Raw genomic sequence first — 22,388 nt, forward strand, 5'->3', positions numbered from 1 at the left:
TCACTGTTGTTATTAAAGTCTATCTCATAATGTACATTTGGAGACTGCCTAGAAAAATGTGGCCTCTGGCTGGAACTGGTGAGGTAGTGAGGAGATGACTAACAAATGAAGGGACGGCACTTCACAGCTTTTCTTTCCTTCCTTCCTTCCTTTCTTCCTTCCTCCCTTCCCTCTCTCTCTCTTTCTTTCGTTCTTTCTTTCTTTCTCTTTCATTCTTTTTCTTTCCTTCTTTCTTTCTTTCCTTCTTTCTTTCTTTCCTTCCTTCTCTTTTCCCTTCCCTTCCCTCCCCTCCCCTCCACTTCCGTTCCCCTCCTTCCCTCCTTTCTTTTTCTTTTTCTTTTTGATGGGGTCTTGCTCGGTTGCCCAGGCTGGCATACAGTGGCATGATCTTGGTTCACTGCAACCTCTGCCTTCCAGGTTCAAACAATTCTCCTGCCTCAGCCTCCAGAGTAGCTGGGATTACAGGCATGTGCCACCACACTGGCTAATTTTTGTATTTTTAGTAGAGATGGAGTTTCACCATGTTGGCTAAGCTGATCTTGAACCCCTGACTTCAAGAGATCCACCTGCCTCGCCTCTCAAAGTGCTGGGATTACAGGTGTGACCCAGCGCGTACAGCCTACAACTTCACAGTTATTTTCAACAATTTGTGATCACTCTGGAATAACCTTAACATCCGCCCTGCCTGCCTTTGCCCCCCAAAAGTATTTAGCCTGTGCCCAAGTAAAGTTTAAACAATCTAGCTGCACTGTTTCCAAGTGCATAGTACCTAGGGTCTGGTCTTCAAAAGTACAACAAACAAACCGTTGTAACCCAATTAGACAAGTTTAAATAATAATTTGTCGGTGTTACGTTTTCTATGAAGAAGGATACAAAGTAGAGTGGTAACTTCCATACATGGCAGAGAAGGGGGCCATGCTCTCACAAAATGAATGGAGTCAGATCTTTTGTAATAGTTTAATAACTATCATGAATATTGGATAGACACGTTATATAATTTCAAGTTACTGCTGAGTATAGGAATATCTAGCAGTCTACTTGATAAGAAAATATTTTCTTTTATATGAACACATTAATGAGATAGATGAAGTTCTTTTGTTTTTAATTAGTTTTTCTTAGGCACATATTCAAGGGAGCAGACTACCGTTTGGTAAAACGAGATGATTCCACATCAGGTTTTTGTTTTTAAAGATGAAAGAGCTGAAAAACCTTGTTTTGTCACAGCAATGCCATCCAATTATTCAAATTTTTTGAGATCATAATTCAAAAATTACATTGTGATTTAGCTTCAAATTTTTTTTGTAATGACCTTTGAATTGACAACTCATTAAAATTTTCTGTAGTTTGGATAAAAACAAAAAATTTGAAATCATCTGAATTGAAAAAATCGTGTTTGTCAAAATCTACCTCCTACTCCCTCACCTACCATGCCATGTTCAACTCTTGTACTTGAAAAGCATTGAAAAATTTAAGTTCTGTTAATTTCAATCCACTTTCACCAAAGTAATTTTTTTTGTGAGAAGGCCATAATCTCATCAATAATGCCTTTAAAAAAATTCAGCAGAAAATATGAACTAGTAACTGATCATGATAAGAAAATAAAACCCAGAAAAAGCAAAGTCCTAAGGCAGAGCAACTTCTGTCTTCAGTGTGAAATCACCATAGTCTCTTGGAAGGGGTTTCTTTTTCAAAGCAGTTTGCTATCCAGAGGGTGCTAAAGTCCCACACAAGTTTATTCTTCCAATCTTCCAAATAGGAAGATGTAGAAAAAAACCCAGATGTCAGAAACGGTCAAAATATTTAGTCAAAATGATTATGAAATAGGTTGCTTCCTTCACCCAGGTGTGGCCAATTTAAGAGTTTGTGGAAGATATTAAAATTGTGGGTAAATTCAGGGTAGATTGAGACACTGAAGTTCTGGCACACAAAGTCTTCTGTCATAGGGAACATGGAACAAGTACGTTTCCCCCCAGTATTTCTTTTTTGGCCTTGAGTCTAAAATCACATGATTTTTTGGTACTTGTTAAAAATGTGGTCGTCTGTAATCCCAGTACTTTGGGAGGCTGAGGTAGGCAGATCATGAGATCAGGAGATCGAGACCATCTTGGCCAACATGGCTCTACTAAAAGTTCAAAAATTAGCTGTGTATGGTGGCGAGTGGCTGTAGTCCCAGCTATTCGGGAGGCTGAGGCAGGAGAATGGCTTCAACCAGGGAGTCGGAGGTAGCAGTGAGCCGAGATCGCGCCACTGCACTCCAGCCTGGCGAGAGAGCGAGACTCCATCTCAAAAAAAAAAAAAAAAAAAAAAAAATGGCTGGGTGCAGTGGCTCACACCTGTAATCCCAGCACTTTGGGAAGCCAAGGTGGGCAGATCACGAGTTCAGGAGATTGAGACCATATTGACCAACATGATGAAACCCTGTCTCTACTAAAAATACAAAAAATAGCTGTGCATGGTGGTGGGCGCCTGTAGTCCCAGCTACTCAGGAGGCTGAGGCAGGAGAATGGCGTGAACCCGGGAGGCGGAACTTGCAGTGAGGGGAGATGGCGCCACTGCACTCCAGCCTGGGAGACAGCGAGGCTCCGTCTCAAAAAAAAATAAAAATAAAATAAAATAATAAAAAAATTAATAATAATAAAAAAAGTGGCCCTTAAACTTGAACTTGCAGACAGCCTGCCTCAAATGGTTTGGCTGCAGCAGGCGTGTGTCTCTCCACGTCTCATACACTTCCAGGGACTCTCCTGCTACCTCCCCTACCAAGGCCTTGGTCACTTCAGTCATGGCCATGGACGCGACCATGTTCTAGGACGCTGAACTGCCAGAGATGGACGGTATCAGACTTCTAAAGGCTGCCTCTTTCCCTTTCCTACCCGCACACACACCCACACTGCCTCCCATAATGTGAAGTGACCTATGGATACAGAGTCTATTTGTATTTTAGAAAGCAGATTTGAATGTGCGTTCATAGCAAACTAGCAGGAACAGCCCAGGACACAGGGAGCATTGCAAACACAGAGCTGCATACAGGAAAAGTCGAAGTGTGGGTCTCATCTACTGATCAAGTTAAACAAACATCACTGAGTTGCCATCAGGAAGAGATTTATTTGGTTAGTAGTCTAAACACAGGCATAGTCCAGTGAAAATGAACAGGTTTCTTGAAAATTGATGTAGAGCTGAAGTGCTGAAACTGGCTCACTGAAATATTTCACCTGACACTAGTGCCTTATGACCCTCAAGGTAGATTAGAAATTAACAAACAAAAGCACACAGAAACACCACCAAGACCTGATTTCTCCCTGTTTCCACTCCCAATTCTATGCTTAGCTACCTTTGGGCTCTTAAGGACCCTCTCTGCGGAGGCGGCGGGCCAGCTGCATGTCTCTGGGCATGATTGTGACGCGCCTGGCATGGATGGCACACAGGTTGGTGTCTTCAAAGAGTCGCACCAGGTAGGCCTCGCTGGCCTCCTGCAGGGCGCCAATGGCCGCGCTCTGGAAGCGCAGGTCCGGGCTGATGGCCTGGGCGATCTCGCGCACCAGGCGCTGGAAGGGCAGCTTGCGCAGGAGCAGCTGCGAGGACTTCTGGTACTTTCTGATTTCCCGCAGAGCCAGAGTGCCAGGCTTGTAGCGGTGAGGCTTCTTGATCCCTCCTTTAGGCGGCGCCCTTTTTCCGACGGCTTTGGTGGCCAGGGGCTTCCTGGGGGCCTGCCAGGCGGTGGCTTTGCGGGCGGTCTGCTTGGTGCGCGCCATGATGCGGGGCCTTAGCCTCTCCCCTCTCCTTGGGCTGAGCCTGGCCGGCTGCAGGCGGTGCTGGCGTCAGAGAGCGAGGGCAGTGGTGCTGTGGACAGGATTCAGAGAGCCTGTGAGTTGAGATCCATGCGCATGACTCACACACACGCTTAGCCCCCGCCAACCCAGCCCCACACTTACCAGCTCTCAGGTCTGTGGGTCGGAGGCCGGGCTGCTTAGTCTTCCCGGAGGGAGGGTCCTGGGTTTCCTTGGTCTACACAGCAGCGGCCAGGAATCTCCCTCGCAGGCAGTCTCTTTCTGACTGGAGATCTCTGTGGTCTCAGTAAAACCCTGCCTCTTTTAAGGAGCTCAGATGATTGGATTAGACCCACCCAGCTACCTTCCATTGTACTTCCTGCTTCACTAGATACTCAACCTAATCAGGGCTGTGAAAACACAATCAAGGCCCCAGGTTCTGCAAACACCCAATGGAGACCGAACCTTCTGCATGCAGTGCGCCTTGTGGGAGGGATGGTAGGTGGGTGGGTAACGTAAACTTCTAGGTGTGGAAGAGAATCTGAAAGTTTACATTTCTCCATCATCATGGAAATACTGACAGTGGAAAAAATAATTTAATAAAGTCGAAATTTAGCCAACTTGCACATCTGCTCCAAAACGCCAATGCATGAGATCATGAGGTTTTATCAGTTCCTTTGAGAATGAAGTGTTCCAGGAGGGGGGTGGGGGGGTATGGAAATTTGAAAATTTTGAAATGGTCACTTCTCTGTCAGGGATTCTGCTCTGACATTTTCTCCCCAAAAGTGACACTCATGAAAATCTTCTGGTAGCCTCCAGCAGATTTGGCTCTGGATAAGCCAAAGCTTTCCTGAGAAAAGAATCACATGTGACTGTCGCTGGTGCTCCCCCTCAGCTCCCTCAAGCTCCTTTTCCCCTATGAAGGTGGAAGGGACACCTGAGCTGAGCTATCCTGCCATTGCCCATGATGGGAATGCCACGAGGTCCTGAGAAGCCAGCTTTGACCTCACTGACCTGCTGACCCGAGGTCACAGCTGAGCTCAGAAAACATTGAATATATTTTGTTATTTCAATATTTGTAGGGGTACCTGAGGTTTTAGGTTCCATAGATAAATTGTGTAGTTGTGAATTCTATTCAAATATACTGTTAAAAGACTTTTGTGATACCTATAGTAGAAATTAGTGCCCAATTCAATGTAGGTATGGCACACAGAACAATAGAATCCATGATATCAGTACTTACAAAATAAGTTCGTATTAGTGTTTTAAAATTCGAGCTTATTATTATTATTATTTTGTTGTTAAATTTTTTAAAATGTGTTTCAATAGCTTTAGGAGTACAAGTTGTCTTTCGTTCCACAGATGAATTGCATAGTGTTGAAGTCTGGGATTTTAGTGCACTTATCACTCAGTTAGTTTACATTTTCCTCAACAGGCAGTTTCTTCTTCCATCACCCTCCTCTCACCTTTCCCACTTCTGAGTCTCTAATGTTTAGTATACTACACTGCATGCTTTTGTGGACCCATAGCTTAGCTTTCACTTCTAGGTGAGATGGTGCACTATTTGCTTGTAGATTCCTGAGTTACTTTACGGAGAATAATGGCCTCCAGTTCCATCCAAGTTGCTGAAATGACATAGTTTCATTCCTGTTTATGGCTGAGTAGCAGTCCATGGTGTATATGTTCCTGTTTTCTGTTTTTTTTCTTTTGTTTTATTATTATTTCAATAGTTTTTGGGGAGCAGGTGGTGTTTGGTTACATGCATAAGTGATTTAATGGTGATTTCTGAAGTTTTGGTGTGCCCACCACCTGAACAGTGTACACTGTACCCAATGCATAGTCTTTTATTCCTCACCCCCTTCCACCCTTCAACCTAAGTCCGCAAGGTCCACTGTAACATGCTTATGTTTTTGTGTTGTCATAGCTTAGCTCCTGTTTATAAGTGAGAACATATGATGTTTGATTTTCCATTCTTGAGTTACTTCACTTAAAATAATGGTCTCCAATTCCATCCAGGTTGCTGGGAATACCATTATTTCTTTCCTATTTTTGGCTGAGTTGTATTGAGTGGTATATATATATATATATATACACACACACACACACACACACACACAGACACATCTATATAACATTTATATATATATTTATATATACCATTTATAACAAATTTATTACATATATAACATTTATAACATACATACATATATATTTTATATATATATATATATATAACATTTTCTTTATCAACCCGATGATGGACATTGGCTGGTTTTTTTGTTTTTGTTTTTTTTTTTTGAGACAGAGTCTCACTCTGTCGCCCAGGCTGGAGTGCAGTGGTGCAATCTTGGCTCACTGCAAGCTCCACCTCCTGGGTTCACGCCATTCTCCTACCTCAGCCTCCCTAATAGCTGGGACTATGGGTGCCCGCCACCACACCTTGCTAATTTTTTATATTTTTGGTAGAGACGGGGTTTCACCATGTTAGCCAGGATGGTCTCGATCTCCTGACTTCATGATCCACCCACCTCCCAAAGTGCTGGGATTACAGGTCTGAGCCACTGTGCCCAGCCTGGTTTCACATTTTTGCAATTGTGAATTGTGCTGCTATAAACATGTGTGTGCAAGTGTTTTTTTCATATAATGACTTATTTTTCTCTGGGCAGATACCCAGTAGTGGGATTGGTGGATCAAATGATAGATCTCCTTTTAGTTCTTTAAGGAATCTCCACCCTGTTTTCCATAGTGGTTGTGCTAGTTTGCATTCCCACCAGCAGTGTAAAAGTGTTCCTCACCTCATCCACCATAACATCTATTATTTTTTGATTTTTTAATTATGGCATTCTTGCAGGAGTAAGGTGGCATTGCATTGTGATTTTGATTTACATTTCCTTGATCATTATTGAACATTTTTTCATATGTTTGGTGGCCATTTGTATATCTTCTTTTGAAAATTGCCTGTGTATGTTTTAGCCCACTTTTTGATGGGATTGTTTGTTCTTTTCCTTGAGGCTTTGTTTTAGTTCCTTGTAGATTCTGAATATTAGTCCTTTGTAAGATACACAGTATGTGAATATTTTCTCCCACTCTATAGGTTGTTTGTTTACTCTACTGATTCTTATTAAGTTTTCCTGCTGTGCAGAAGCTTTTTAGTTTAATTAAGTCCTATCTATTTATCTTGGTTTTTCTTGCATTTGCTTTTGGGTTCTTGGTCATGAACTCTTTGCCTAAGCTAATGTCTAGAAAGTTTTTTGATGTTATCTTCTAGAATTTTTATGGTTTCAGGTCTTAGATTTAAAGTGTTTCATCCATCTTGGGTTGATTTTTGTATAAGGTGAGAGTTGAGGATCCACTTTCATCCTTCTATATGAGGCTTGCCAATTATCCTGGCACTATTTGTTGAATAGGGTGTCCTTTCGCTCCTTTATGTTTTTGTTTGCTTTGCCGAAGATCAGTTGGCTGTAAGTATTTGGCTTTATTTCTGGATTATCTATTTTGTTTCATTGGTCTATATGCCTATTTTTATACCAGTAGCATGCTGTTTTGGTAAATATAGCCTTGTAGTATAATTTGAAGTTGGGTAATGTGAGGCCTCCATATTCCTTCTTTGTGCTCAGCCTTACTTTGGCTATGCAGGCTCTTTTATACTTCCATATAAATTTTAGAACAGTTTTTTTCTGATTCTGTGAAGAATGATAATGGAATATTGATGGAAATTGCATTGAATTTGTAGATTGCTTTTGGCAGTATGGTCATTGTTACAATAGTGATTCTACCCCTCCATAAGCATGGGATGTTTTTATGTTTGTTTCATCTATGATTTCTTTCAGCAGTATTTTGCACTTTTCCTTGTAGAGGTCTTTCACATCCTTGGATAGGTATATTCCTAAGTATTTTACTTTATTTTTTGCAGCTATTATAAAAAGGGGTGAGTTCTTGATTTGATTCTCAGCTTGGTCACTGTTGGTTTATAGCAGTGCTACTGATTTGTATACATGAATTTGTATCCTTAAACTTTGCTGAATTCATTTAACAGATCTAGGAGCTTTCGACATGAGTCTTTAGGATTTTCTAGGTAAACAATCATACCACTGGAGACAGTGACAGTTTAACTTCCTCTTTAACAATTTGGATGCCCTTTCTTTCTTTCTCTTGTCTGATTACTCTGGCTAAGACTTCCAGTACTATGTTGAATAGGAGTGGTGAGAAAGGGCAAACTTGTCTTGTGCCAATTTGCACAGGAAGTGCTTCCAGCCCTTGACCATTCAGTATGATATTGGCTGTGGATTTATCATATACGGCTCTTATTTTGAGGTATGTTCCTTTGATACCTAGTTTATTGAGAGTTTTTAACATGAAGTGATGTTGAATTTTATGAAAGGGCTTTTCTACATCTATTGAGATAATCATGTGGTTTTTGTCTTTAGTTCTGTTTATGTGATGAATCACATTTATTGATCTGTGTATGTTGAACAAGCCTTGCATCACAGGGATGAAGCCCACTTGATTGTGGTGGATAAGCTTTTTGATGTGCTGCTGGATTTGGTTTGCCAGCATTGTGTTGAAGAATTTTGCATCAATGTTCATCAAGGATATTAGCCTGAAGTTTTCTTTTTTTGTTGTATCTCTGCCAGGTTTTGGTATCAGAATGATGCTGGCCTAATATTTTGGAAAGTAGGAATGGTGCCAGCTCCTTTTTTTTTTTTTTTACTTCTGGTAGAATTCAACTGTGAATCTTCTGGTCCTGGGCCTTTTTGGTTGGTAGGCTATTAATTACTGCTTCAATTTTAGAACTTATTATTGGTCTATTTGAGGATTTGATTTGTTCCTGGATCAGTCTTGGTAGGGTAAACGTGTCCAGGAATTTATCTATTTCTTCTAATTTTCTAATTTATGTTCATGGAGGTGTTGTTTGTAGTCTCTGATGGCTGTGTGTATTGCTGTGGGGTTAGTGGTGATATCCCCTGTATTTCTGATTGTGTGTGTGTGTTTTTTTTTTTTTTGAGATGGAGTCTGTATCACCAGGCTGGAGTGCAGTGGTGCTATCTTGTCTCACTGCAACCTCCACTTCCCGGGTTCCAGCGATTCTCCTGCCTCAGCCTCCCGAGTAGCTGGGACTACAGGTGCACGCCACCATGCCCAGCTAATTTTTGTATTTTTAGTAGAGACAGAGTTTCACCATTTTGGATCAGGATGGTCTTGATCTCTTGACCTTGTGATCCACCTGCCTCGGCCTCCCAAACTGCTGGGATTACAGGCGTGAGCCACCGCACCCAGCCTGATTGTGTTTATTTTAATCTTCTCTTTTTCTCCTTTATTAGCCTAGCTAGAAGTTTATCTATTTTATTAATTTTTTCAAAACACCCGCTACTGAATTCATCGATTTTTTGAAGGGTTTTTTTGTGTCTCTATCTCCTTCAGTTCAGCTGTGATCTTGGTTATTTACTATCTTCTATTAGCTTTGGCATTTGTTTGCTCCTGTCCTCTAGATCTTTAGTTCTGATGTTAAGTTTTTAACAAGTCTTTTCTAACTTTTTGATGTGGGTGTTTAGTGCAACAAATTTCCCTCTTAACACTGCTTTAGCTGCACCCCAGAGATTCTGATACATTTTATATTCATTCTCATTAGTTTCAAAGAACTTCTTGATTTCTGCCTTAATTGCATTATTTACCCAAAAGTCATTCCAGAGCAGGTTGTTCAGTTTCCATGTGGTTGTATGGTTTTGAGTGAATTTCTTAATTTTGTGTTCTAATTTGATTGTGCTGTGGTCCAAGAGACTGTTATAATTTCAGTTATTTTTCATTTGGTGAAAAGTGTTTTACTTCCAGTTATGTGATCAATTTTAGAGTAACTGCTGTGTGTTGATGAGAAGAATGTATATTCTATTGTTTTTGGGTGGAGAGTTTTGTAGATACCTGTTAGGTCCATTTGATCCAGAGCTGAGTTCAGGTCCTGAATATCTGTTAATTTTCTGTCTTGATGATCTGTCTAATGTTGTCAGTGGGGTGTTAAAGTCTCTCATTATTATTGTGTGGGAGTCTAAGTCTGCATTGTTTTATCATGATCCTTAGCTTCTTTCCATTGGGTTACAACATGGTCTTTTAGGTCAGCGAAGTTTATTTTTATCCATGTCCTGTCATTTTAACCATTTCAGTCTCAGCCCACTTCTGAGCCCTTGGTGGAGAGGTGTTGTGGTCATTTGGAGGAAAAGGGGCACTCTGGGTTTTTGAGTTTTCAGATTTTTTTGTGCTAATCCTTCTTTTTTTAAGAATTAAAAGAGGCAACATGAATTTCTTTTTTTTTTTCAAAGTTGAAACTGATGAATATCACTATGACTTAATAAAGTTCAGGAGAAAAAATCAAGTTAGATATGCAAAAATGTGATATGAATGTGATAGGAGATGTTATTCTCTGAAGCTTAATTTCATCTGAAAGAAATGTAAGAGAAATAAAAAGCATTGTCAAATTCTTTCTTATCTTTGTGGGTTTATCTAGCTTCAAGCTTTGAGGTTGCTGACCTTTAGATGGGGGTTTTGGTTTTGTTGTGGTTGTTGTTTGCTGTTTGATTTTTTTTTTAACACTCTAGCCACTCTTCTGTAGGGCTGCTGCAGTTTGCTGGATGTCTGCTCCAGATTGTAGTCACCTGGGTTTTTCCCATAGGTGGAATTATCACCTTTGAAAACTGCAAAACAGCACAGATGGCATCTTGCTTCTTCCTCTGGAAACTTTGTCCCAGGAGGGTACTAAATTTGTTACTGGCTTGAATGTATCTGTAGGAGGTGGCTGGTTACACTGCTTGGGAAAATCTCATGCAGTCGGGAGGAATGGGATCAGGGACATACTTAAACAATCTAACTGCTTTTTGGTGGAGCAGCTGTGCTCTATTGGGGATCCCTTCAGCCCCTGATCCATTAGGGCTCTCCAAGGCCCACAGGCTGGACCAGCTTTGATGCCTGAACAGTCATGGTGGCAGCATGCGATACCCCATGGACACTTAGACTCAGGGAGAATTAGAACTCTGTCAGCTGTAGAACAGAGGCAGGTGTGGCTGGAGGCCCTGGCTGGGAGGACCCACCCCACAAGGAGCAGTGGATTGGGGTCCTGCTTAAAGAAGCAGTCTGGCCACATTCTGGGAAAGCAGCTGTGCTGTGCTGGGGGTACCCTACCTATCCCGACCATTTGGACTCTCCAAAGCCCGCAGACCGAAACAGCTGAGTTGACCAAACAGCATAGATAGCAGCTTGGCCCTTTCCTGGGGTCTCTGTCCTGTCTCAGGCAGGCTCCACCTTGTTTCTTGTGGCTGGCTGGAATTCCAAGCCAGTGGGTCCTATCTTGTGAGTTGCCATGTAAGTGGGGCCTGCAGATTGATGCTGCTCAGCCCCCAGGATTTAGCCCCCTTCCTAAGGGTATGCACAGACCTTCTGCCTTGCCTGAGCTGCAGATACCTTTGCCAGGGATCCCGAGGCCAGAATATGTAAAGTTCCTGGGTCTCTGTACATGTTCGAGCAGCTGCTCTGCGGAGACTCCACACAGCTGTGTGCATCAGACCCAAGGCGCTGGAGACACGGGCCTATAAGGGGACCTCCTGATCCACAGATTGCAAAGATCCACGGGAGAAGTGTGGTTTCCCGGGGGCATGCAATCACTCACTGCTTCCCTCCACCGGGGGGTGCGGGTTCCCTTGGCTCTGTGTTGCTCCAGGGTGGACCGTTTCTCCACCCTGCTTTTCTTTTTTTTTTTTCTTTCCTATTTTGGCTGAGTTGTATTCAGTGGTGTATATACATATATATAAGCATTTTCTTTATCGACCCGATTGATGGGCATTGGCTGGTTTTAGTTTTTTTTTTTTTTTTTTTTTTTGAGACGGAGTCTCCCTCTGTCGCCTGGGCTGGAGTGGGTTAATCTCGGCTCACTGCAAGCTCCACCTCCCAGGTTCACGCCATTCTCCTGCCTCAGCCTTCCGAGTAGCTGGGACTACAGGAGCCGGCCACCACACCCGGTTAATTTTTTCTATTTTTTTAGTAGAGACGGGGGCTTCATCATGTTAGCCAGGATGGTCTCGATCTCCTGACCTCGTGATCCACCCGCCTCGGCCTCCCAAAGTGCTGGGATTACAGGAGTGAGTCACCGCGCCCGGCCCACCCTGCTTTTCTTCATTCTCCATGGGTCAGGTTGTTTTCCTACATAGTCTCAATGTGAGTACGTGGATATCTCAGTTGAAGGTGCTGCATTCACTCGCCCCTCTTCCTCTCTGTGAGCTCCACAGACCACAGCTGCTTCCGATTGGCCATCTTGGGGCCCACTCATCAGTTGATGGGCACTTAGGTTGATTTTATATCTTCGCAATTGTGAATTGTGCTGTGATAAAAATATGTGTGCAGGTTTCTTTGATATGACTTCTTTTTTTTAGGTGTGTACCCAGTAGTGGGATTTCTGGATGGAATGGTAGATCTACTTTGAGTTCCTTGTGAAATCTCTACACTGTTTTCTGCAGAGGTTGTACTAATTTACATTCCACCAGCAATGCCTAAACGTTTCCTTTTCACCACATTTACGCCAACACCTGCTGTTCTTTGACTATTGAATAATGACCATTCCCGCTGGGGTAAGGTGGGTGAGAAACTCAGCTGTTTTTCATTGTGGCTTTAAATTGCATTTCCCTGATAATTAGAGATGTGGAGCATTTTTCCCTGTTTATTAGTTATTTGTGTGTTTTCTTTTGAGAAACGTCTATGCATGTTGTTTGCTCACTTTTTAATGGAATTATTTGTGTTTTCTTTGATGATTTGTTTCAATTTCTTGTAGATTCTGGATCAATCTGTCCTTTGCCAGAGGCATAATTTGCAAATAGTTTCTCCCATTCTGTAGGTTGTTTGTTTACTCTGATGATTTATTTTTTCTTTTCATTAGCTCCCACTGATTTATTTTTGCTTTTTTTGAATTTGCTTTTGGGGTCTTTGTTATAAGTTGTTTGCCTAGGCCAATGTCTAGAAGAGTTTTCCCGGGTTTTCTTCTAGAGTTTTTGTTGTTTCAGGACCTAGATTTAAGTCTTGAATTCACCTTAAGTAAATTTTTGTGTATGATGAAAGATAGGGATCCAGTTTCCCTCTTCTGTGTGTGGCTATTCAATGTTCCCATCAGCATTTATTCAAATAGGGTGTTATTTCCCCAGTTGATGTTTCTGGATGCTTTGTCAAAATCAGTTGGCTTTATTTTTGTTTTCTCTATTTTGTTTCATTGGTCTATGGATCTACTTTTATGCCAATACCACATTGTTTGGCATAGCCTTTTGGGATACTTTGAAGTCTGGTAATGTGATGCCTCCATATTTTTTCCTTTTCCTTAGGATGGCTTGGCTATCCTAGCTGTTTTTGGTTCCATATGAACTTTAGAATTTTTTTTCTAACTCTGCATAAAATGATGTTGTTATTTGGGAAGAAATTGCATCGAATCTGTAGTTTTCTTTGGGCTGCGTGGTTTTTTGTTTTAACAATACTGGTTTTTCTAATCCACGGGCATGGAAAGTATTTCTGTTCGTTTGTACCGTCTATTACTTCTTTCAGCAGTGCCTTGTAGTTTTCCTTGTTGGGCTCTTTTACCTTCTTTTTTAAGTATATTCCCATATACATATGTAGCTACTGTAAGAGGGATCGAGTTTTTGATTTAATTCTCATCTTGGTTGTTGTTGGTGTATAGCAAGCTGTTAATTTGTGTGCATGACTTTTGCAACCTGAGATTTTACTGAATTTACCTATAAGGTCTGGCTGTCTTTTGTAGGCGTGTTTAAGGTTTACTATGTATACCATCAGATCACCAGGCAACAGAGATAGTCTGACTTGCTTTTTTCCAATGTTAATACCTTTTATTTCTTCCTCTTGCCTGATGGCTTTAGCTAAGAATTTTGTGCTCATTTTATAGAAAAGTTTTAGTTTTATGCAAAATTGGGCAAAAATTAGAGAGTTCCCCTATATCCTTCCCCCACATATGCATAGCCTCCCTCCGGTATCAACTCCCTATCCCAGATTGTATGTGAGTTACAATCATTGAACCTACATTGATCTATTATTATCACTCAATGTCTGTAGCTTACATTAGTGTTCACTACGTTTTTGTTGTACATTCTATGGGTTTGGACAGATGCATCATGACAGGCATCCACAACCATAGTGTCCTATGAAATAGTTTTCACTTCTCTAAATATCTTTTGTCTCTAGCTTCTCTATTTCTTCTTTCAACACCAACCCCTTCCAACCATGGATCTCTGTATTTATTTATTGGTAAATCTTGTCTCCTGACATTTCATATTGTATATACTTCTTATGTGCAACATGATGTATCATATACATTTTACAATGTCAAAATCTAGCTACTTTTTACACAGTTATTGTAGTTTGTAAGAACAATTCACATTCACTCAGCATTTTTCAAGAGCACGATATATTGTTAGGTGGAGTCACCACGCTGTAAAATAGATCTCTTGAATTTATTCCTCCCATGTGACTGAATTTGTATATTTTGACTGTCTCCTCAAATACCCCACCCCTGCCGCCCCAACCCATGGTAACTACCATGCTACTGTCTACTTCTATAAGATCAATTTTTTAGATTCTACATAAGATTGAGGTCAAGTAGTATTTGTCTTTCTATGCCTTGCATATTTACATAGCATAACATAGCATAATGATCTCCAGGTTCATCTTTGTGTCCTTATTTTTTAGGCTATTCCTTAAGTAGCCTTAAAATATAAGAACACATAGATGAACCTGGAGATGTATTTTGTTGTGTATACATATCACATCTTCTTTATCCAGTCATCTTTTTTTGGACACTTATGTTGATTTTCTATGTTAGTTATAGTGCTGCAATAGACATGAGCATACAGATAGCTCTTCAGTATACTACTTTTATTTCCTCTGGATATATATTTAGCAGTATGGCATTGGTGGAACATATTGTAGCTCTATTTTTAGTTTTTGGAGGAACTGCCATACTAGTTTCTGTAGTGGTTGTACTAATTTGCATTCTCACCAACAGGGCAAGTGGTTTCCCTTTTCTTCACAACTTCATCTACAATTGTTATCTCTTGACGTTTTCATAACAGTTATTCTAATGGGTGTGATGCAATATTTTATTTTGGTTGTAATTTGCATTTCTGTGATGGTTAGTGATGTGGAGCATTTTTCCATACACCCACTGGTCATACCTTTCTGTCTTTTTTTCATAAATGTCTCTTTAGGTCTTTTGGTTATTTTTATTTTGGATTTTTGTTTCTTCCTATTGAGTTGTTTGAATTTCTTAGTATTTTGGGAAATTTATTCCATCAGATATATGGTGTGCAAATATTTTGTTCCATTCTGCTGGTTGTCTCTTCACTCTGTTGATTGTTTCCTTTGTTATGCAGAAACTTGTTAGATATAATTCCTTTTGTCGACTTTTGCTTTTGTTGTCTGTGTTTTTGGGTTATATCTAAAAGATCACTGGCCTAACCAGCATTGGGGATGTTTTTCCCTATGTTTCTTGTAGTAGGGTCATAGTTGAGGGTCCTGCTCTAAAGTTTGAAAGAGATTTTAGTGTATTTTTCCATATGCTAAGAGAAAAGGGTGTAATTTGATTATTTTGCACGTGGATATCTAGTTTTCCTGTCACCATTGATTGAAAAGACAGTCATTTCTTCATTGTTGTTGTTGTCACCTTTGTGTAAACTCAGTTGGCTGTACATGTGTGGATTGACTTCTGTGGCCTCTACTCTGTTCCAGTGGTCTAAGTGTCTGTTTTTAAGCCAGTGTTATTCTGCTTGGGTTACTATCATTTTATAGCATACTTTGAAGTGAGGAAAGCACAGATCTTTTTATTTTCTCTGCAGTTTGCCCTATGACCTCACTACTCAGAGAAATGTCAAAAGAGATGTTGATTTTTCACTTTCTTTTTGAGACAGAGTTTCACTCTTGTTGCCCATGCTGGTGTGCAATGGTGCGATCTTGGCTCACCGCAACCTCCACCTCCTAGGTTCAAGTGATTCTCCTACCTCAGCCTCCCAAGTAGCTGGGATTATATGCATGCGCCACCATGCCCAGCTAATTTTTTTTTTTTTTTTTTTTTTAGTAGAGACAGGGTTTCTCCATGTTGGCCAGGCTGGTCTTGAACTCCCAACCTCAGGTGATCCGCCTGCCTCTGCCTCCCAAAGTGATGGGATTACCGGCATGAACCACCATGCCTGGCCAATTTTGCACTTTTTAAATTTTATACTTGTTAGGGCAGAGCGATGATGACTAAGCTCCATCCATGCCACCATGAACACAGGAAGTTCATTTGATTTTTTACTATACACTTGTTCCCATTTTTCTTACATTCAGAGTAAGAATGAATTTGATGAATTATATGTCAGTGTAATTAGAAAAAGTGTTTTATTTTAATGAAAATATTTAATGCTTAAATCTTATAATCATAGGAATTTTCTCTTTAATTTTTGCATTTTAACACCATAATATAAAATTAAAATATGTGAGAATCTTACGTACTATAAAATTACATGTCAGATGTATTTTTCTTTCTCAGAAGGACAAGAGAGAGATCAGTATCTTACCTTAGCTATAAAAATAGTTTACAGTAAAACCGATTCTTCAGAGCTGAAGGCATGGAAATGAGTGCAGAGACTAGACAGTGTTTCTAGGGTCTGTTTTCTCTCTGAAGTTTTCCATGCAGCTTCTAGAATACTTTACCATTTTAATATTATCAAAGGGCCCCCCCCGACATAAAACAATCTTGGTAGCAATGTGAATGAAGTCATTTTAGACAACAACTTGGTGTGTAATTTTAATTTCATTCTTGGAAAAGTCAGAAAATAGTTCAGTGGATGACAAATGAAAATTCAATTTTCATTCATTCAAATTTCATTCATTCAAATCAATTCCAGTCTCCTGCTCAGGACACAGCCTTCTGGATAGACTACCATAAGGAAATAGTTTCTGGAGGCTTCACCTATTGAAATCAAGCAGCAAGCAGAAAAGCTAAGACATTGCAGCTCCAGGCTTCAGTATGAAAACACATGTCTCTTGGAAGAGGTTTTCTCTCTGAAAGTAGCGTCCTGTCCCCAGGACGCTTTGGACCCACACAACTTTTTTTCTTTCAGGTAGAAAGAAACAGAAAAATGTGTCTATATGCCCCCAGAAGCACAAATATTTAGTCAAAGCAATTATGAAAGAAGCTGCTGCCTTCATCTAGATGAGATCAATGAAACAGTTGGAGAAAGACGTTAAAATTGTAGGTCAATTCAGCCTAGACTAAAACACAGAAGGTGCAGGGCACAAGCAGTCCTGTCATAGAAACAGTGGATTCAGTCCTTTGTCCTTTAAGAACAGGCCTTTCTATCTAGACTGGGGCCCAGAAGAAGACAATTATTTTGTACTAGATGTTGAAGTGGCCCTTGATTTTCATCTGTGAACAGCCTCCTTCCAATGCTTGGGCTGCAGCGGGGCATCTGATTCCCCATCTCACACACACCGAGGGCTGCTGCTACCACCTCCCTGAATAAGGCCCTGGTTATTCCAGTCATGGCCATAACCATGACGATGTTCTAGAATGCTGACCTGCCAGTGACGGACTGCATTAGAAACTTCTAATAAGTGTCTCTCTCTCTCCTACCCACAAACAGACCCACACTGGCTGTTCTGCCTCCTGTAATGTGAAGTGACTTGTGGATAGAGAGTCTGTTCACTTTTTAGAAAGTAGAGTTGGATGTATTTTCATAGCAAACTAGCAGGAACAGCCCAGGAGACAGGAAGCATTGAAACCATGTGGCTGCATATAGAAAATTTCAAAGTGTGGGTCTCATCTACTGTTTGATCAAGAGCGAAAAATATCATCGAGTTTCCATCAAGAAGAAATGTAATTTGCTTGTAAATAGTCTAATGAGGCATTCTCCAAACAAAAGAGCAAATGTATTGACAATTGATGTAGAGTTGAAGTGCTGAAACTTGCTCACTGAGACATTTCCATCAACACTAATGCATTAGACCCTCAATGCAGAATAAAAGTTTACGAATAAAAGCAAATAGAAACACAGTCACTACCTGTGATTTCTGCTTATGTTTCCACTCCCAATCATATTCTTAGCTACTTTTGGACCCCATGGGGGAAAAGAAACCAGAACGGAATAAAACTTCTAACATCAGAACTACCAGTAACTGAAAGAAGAGAAAACAAAAACAAAAAACAAAACAGAAGGAAGCCCTCTAGAGTGCAAGGTATCCCAGGAGAGTGAGCTCTTAAGTACCCGCTCCACGGAGGCGGCAGGCCAGCTGCATGTCTCTGGGCGTAAATGTCACGTGCCTGGCATGGATGGCACACAGGTTGGTGTCTTCAAAGAGGCGCACCAGGTAGGCCTCGCTGGGCTCCTGCAGGGCGCTAGTGGCTGCGCTCTGGAAGCGCAGGTCCGGGCTGATGGCCTGGGCGATCTCGCGCACCAGGTACTGGACGTGCAGCTTGCACAGAAGCAGCTGAGTGGACTTCTGGTACTTTCTGATTTTGTAAGCGTCAGGGTGCCAGGCCTGTAGCCGTGGGGCTTCTTGATCCCCTCCTGTAGGCGCGCCCTCTTGCCGGCAGCTTTGGTGGCCAGGGGCTTTCTGGGGGCCTCCCAGGTGGTGGCTTTGTGAGTGTTCTGCTTGATGTCTGCTGTGGTGCAGGGCCGTGGCCTCTCCCCTGTCCTTGGGCTGAGCCTGACCAGCTGCAGGCGGCTCTGGCATCAGGGAGCGAGGGCGGTGGGTTTGTGGACAGGATTCAGAGAGCCTGTGACTTGAGATCCGTGCAGAAGATGCATCCTCACGCTTAGCCCTTTCAATCCAGCCCTAGACTTACCTGCTCACAGGTCTGTGGGTCAGAGGTCAGGATGCTCATTCACCCTGTGGGGTCCTGGGCTTCCGAGGTCACACACCCGCAGTGGGAATCTTCCTGCAGCTAGTCTTGCTCTGTGGTCTCAACAAGTTTAGAGTCTTATAATTTGCTGTGATGATTGCATTAGAGCCACCTGGCTAGCTTCCATTGCACTCATTGCTTCACGAGATTTTTAACCTAATGAGAATGAGCTGTCCCCATCCCACCCTACAAAGTAGCTGGTCAGGGCTGAGTGCTGTCCTGGGGGTAAGGGGATGACATGCCCAGGTGTCAGCTCAAAGGATCTCTGCATCATCCTGAGGTGGGAGGCAGGGCAAGGAGCACCAATGAGGTTCTCCCCCTCCCCCCTCCCCCCACAGTGGAAAGCTTATCAAGTCTATGGGTTGTGCCCACCCAAGGGTGGTGTTACCTTCATTGTATTTACGGGTTCACAGATTTGTAACCTAATCAATGTATGAAAAACTAAGTTCATGGGTTTCTCAACACTCAAAAGAGGGGAGATATCTGGAGTGTGCATTATGGGGATGGATCATAGGTGGTGGTTCATACGGTTTTGGCTGGCCACCACCCAAATTTCATCTTGAATTGTAATCCCTGTAGTCCCATACTCCCCATGTCAAGGGAGACACAGGTGGAGGTAACTGAATCATGGGGGCAGTTTCCAGTTTCCCCCATGCTGTTCTTGGGATAGTGAGTGGGTTCTCACAAGATCTAATGGTTTTATAAGGGACTCTTCCCTCTCACTATTGGCACTTCTCTCTCCTGCCGCCTTGTGAAGAAGGACGCGTTTGCTTCCCCTCCTGCCATGATTGTAAGTTTCCTGAGCCTCCCCAGCCATTCAGAACAGTGAGTCAATTAAACCTCTTTCTTTATAAATTATCCAGTCTCAGATATTTCTTTATAGCAGTGTGACAACAGGCTAATACTGTGGTCATCCAGAATTCTGCCTGCAACAGAGATTCTGAAGTTCACATTTTATGATAATAATGGAAATATTTATAAAAAAAATGTTTTAATAAAGTTGTATCTTAGGCAGTTGATGAGGCATGAAGTTGTTTTATCAGGTGTCTGATGGTACATAGCACCAGGAAAGAGAATGTGAAAAATCTAAGTAGCCACTCCTCTAGCTGACATTTCTCTCTGGCAGGGATGTTCCTGGGGCATTATTCTCTGCTAAGAAACACATATTGGAAACTGCAGAGAGGCTTATGGGAAGCGGAAGCTTTTCTGATAAAATGATCCTGTGTGAATATCACTGATGCTCTTCTTGGCTCCTCCTCAGTCTTGGACCTGGATGTGATGGCTGGGTTGAGCCATCTTTCCATTGCCCAGGATGGAAATGACAGAGAAGCCATTCCTGACCTTATTGAGCCATTTATGTGAGTTAACAGGTGATACCTCCAGATGGGTTCATGAGAACAAAATTCCTGTTTCAATCCATCTTACACTTTTCTGACACTTGTAGCAGAAAACAACACTCATCCATATAATGCATGCCCTTCACAGACAAGCAATTTTGTGAGATCCATAGTAACAAAATAAGTAACACCATTACAATTTGTATGTATATTATGTCTTTTTAATAATAAATTATTTGATTGAAAAGAATGTATTATTAAAAATAAATCCATGGCATTAGCTCCAAGTTTTTATAATAATATATAGAAAGATAACTGGAATATGTCTACAGAGAGGGTGAGTATAGATAAATTGTTAGAAATAAGAGTAACAATATATATAATAGTGTAATGAGTGATAATGATTTGAGTGTTAGGCATAAGTTGAAGAGTATTAAATTGTGTAGTCTAGAGGACTGAAATGTTGGCTGGGTGGTGCATCCCAATGTCATTTTATTACTGTGTGCTGAGCCATATTAGGACTTTCTGTGTTGCACCTGAGGGTGTTATATGGTATGCATGACAGTCCAATTCTTTTGAGATTTTCATGCTGGTATGGACCCATCATCATACCTGTGGCCCTAAGCCTATATATGAGTCAACATCTTTACAGTTGGCGGGGTCCAGATAAGAAATCATCACCTTCTCCATGCTGGGTTTATAACGAAGTACCCATTCCAACTGTGGGCCAGATGTTTACATATGAGAGTCGCAATTCCAACCATAAACTGCATTCATGTGTGAAAGTCAGGACCTCACCAGTGGGTTTCTGTTTATATGTGAGGGTGAAAAATCATAATGGTCAGGGGGGTGCAGGGGGTGCATACGGAAACAATTTCACCTGTGTGCTGGGCCCTGTGATGAGACTCTGTCCCACCTGAGGGCTTTATGTAATATGTGAGAGAGTGGATGATCTGAACGAGGAGACCAAGGGTTTTTTTTCATTTCCCTAAGTGTAGGTAGGAGAAGCAGGATCTCTCCTATTGGCTGGTTTGACATATGAAAGTCATCATTGCACCTGTGAGTTGTGCTCCAAGATACATGTCACAATTACACCTGCATATAGGAAGAGAGCAGGAGAGTAAAAATCAGTTGGACCGCTGGGCCAGGGATATGTCATCTCCCTGAGAACAGGAACCAGGCCAACAGAGTCACATTACCTGAATGCTCAGGCATGGGTATGGTTGCAATCCACTCCTTAAGTTAGGACCCCAGGCAGCAGAGTCACATCACCTGGGTGCTGGCTTCAGTGATATACCAGAATCCCATCTGTGAGCTGGAACACAGGAAACAGAGCTAAAATACTCCGGGAGCTGGGCAGAGATGTATGTCACAAATCCCACCTGTAGAAGTGACGAGGGATGAGAATGAACAACTCCACACATGTCCAGATTCCATGTAATGAGAATTTTGTATGTTGGGCCCTAAGTACAACCCAGTCCCAATTCTCAACAGGTGAACTGATGTTCATAAATGAATCTTCTCTGGCTGACCGGTGTCCCATTAGGAGAGTTACAGTCCTCGCAGATGTAATGAATTTTGGTTTGAGAGTCCACCCCACCTAACCTGTGGACAAGATCAATATATGAGAGTCAATTTTCTTTCTTTCTTATTCTGTCATGTTCTTTCTTTTGTCTTTCTTTTCTTTTTTCTTTATCTTTCTTTCTTTTTCTTCTTCTTTCTTTCTTTCTTCTTTCTTTCTTCTTTCTTTCTTTTTCTTTCTTTCTTTCTGCTTTCTATCTTTCTCTCTTTCTATTCTTTCTTTCTCTTTCTTTCTTTCTATCTTTCTTTCTCTGTTTTTCTTTTCTTTCTTTCTTTCTTTCTTTTCTTTTTTCTTTCTTTCTTTCTTTCTTCTTTCTTTCTTTTTCTTCTTTGCTTTCTTTTTTTTTTCCTCCCTTGAGACAGAGTCTCACTCTATCACCAGGCTGGAGTGCAGTGGGACAATCTCGGCTCTCTGCAACCTCTGCCTCCTGGGTTCAAGCGACTTTCCTGCCTCAGTTTCCTGAGTAGCTGGGATTACAGGTACATGCCACCATGCCCAGCTAATTTTTGCATTTTTAGTAGAGATGGAGTGGCCAGGGGCAGTGTCCCATGCCAGTAATCCCAGAACTTTGGGAGGTCGAAGTGGGTGGATCACTTGAGATCAGGAGTTTGACACCAGTCTAATCAATATGGTGAAACCCCGTCTCTGCCAAAAATATAAAAATTAGCTGGGCATGGTGGCATGAGCCTGTAGTCCCAGCTACTCAGGAAGCTGAGACAAAAAAATTGTTTGAAACTGGGAGGCAGAGGTTGCAGAGTAAGCCTAGATGGTTCCACTGCACTCCAGTCTGGGTG

General features: G+C 41.6%; 1 protein-coding gene across 1 annotated transcript; it reads right to left on the reverse strand.

The window, feature by feature from the left end:
• Positions 1-3,338: 3,338 nt before the first annotated feature.
• On the reverse strand, positions 3,339-18,657 carry LOC100579591. The gene is given in 5 exon segments (XM_030809156.1): positions 3,339-3,809; positions 4,535-4,680; positions 18,038-18,292; positions 18,295-18,499; positions 18,619-18,657. Coding segments are annotated over 5 exon segments (1,116 nt in total).
• Positions 18,658-22,388: the final 3,731 nt, after the last annotated feature.

This window comes from Nomascus leucogenys, unplaced genomic scaffold, assembly GCF_006542625.1.
Source record: "Nomascus leucogenys isolate Asia unplaced genomic scaffold, Asia_NLE_v1 001828F_23179_qpd_obj, whole genome shotgun sequence".
NCBI classification, from domain to species: Eukaryota; Metazoa; Chordata; class Mammalia; order Primates; family Hylobatidae; genus Nomascus; species Nomascus leucogenys.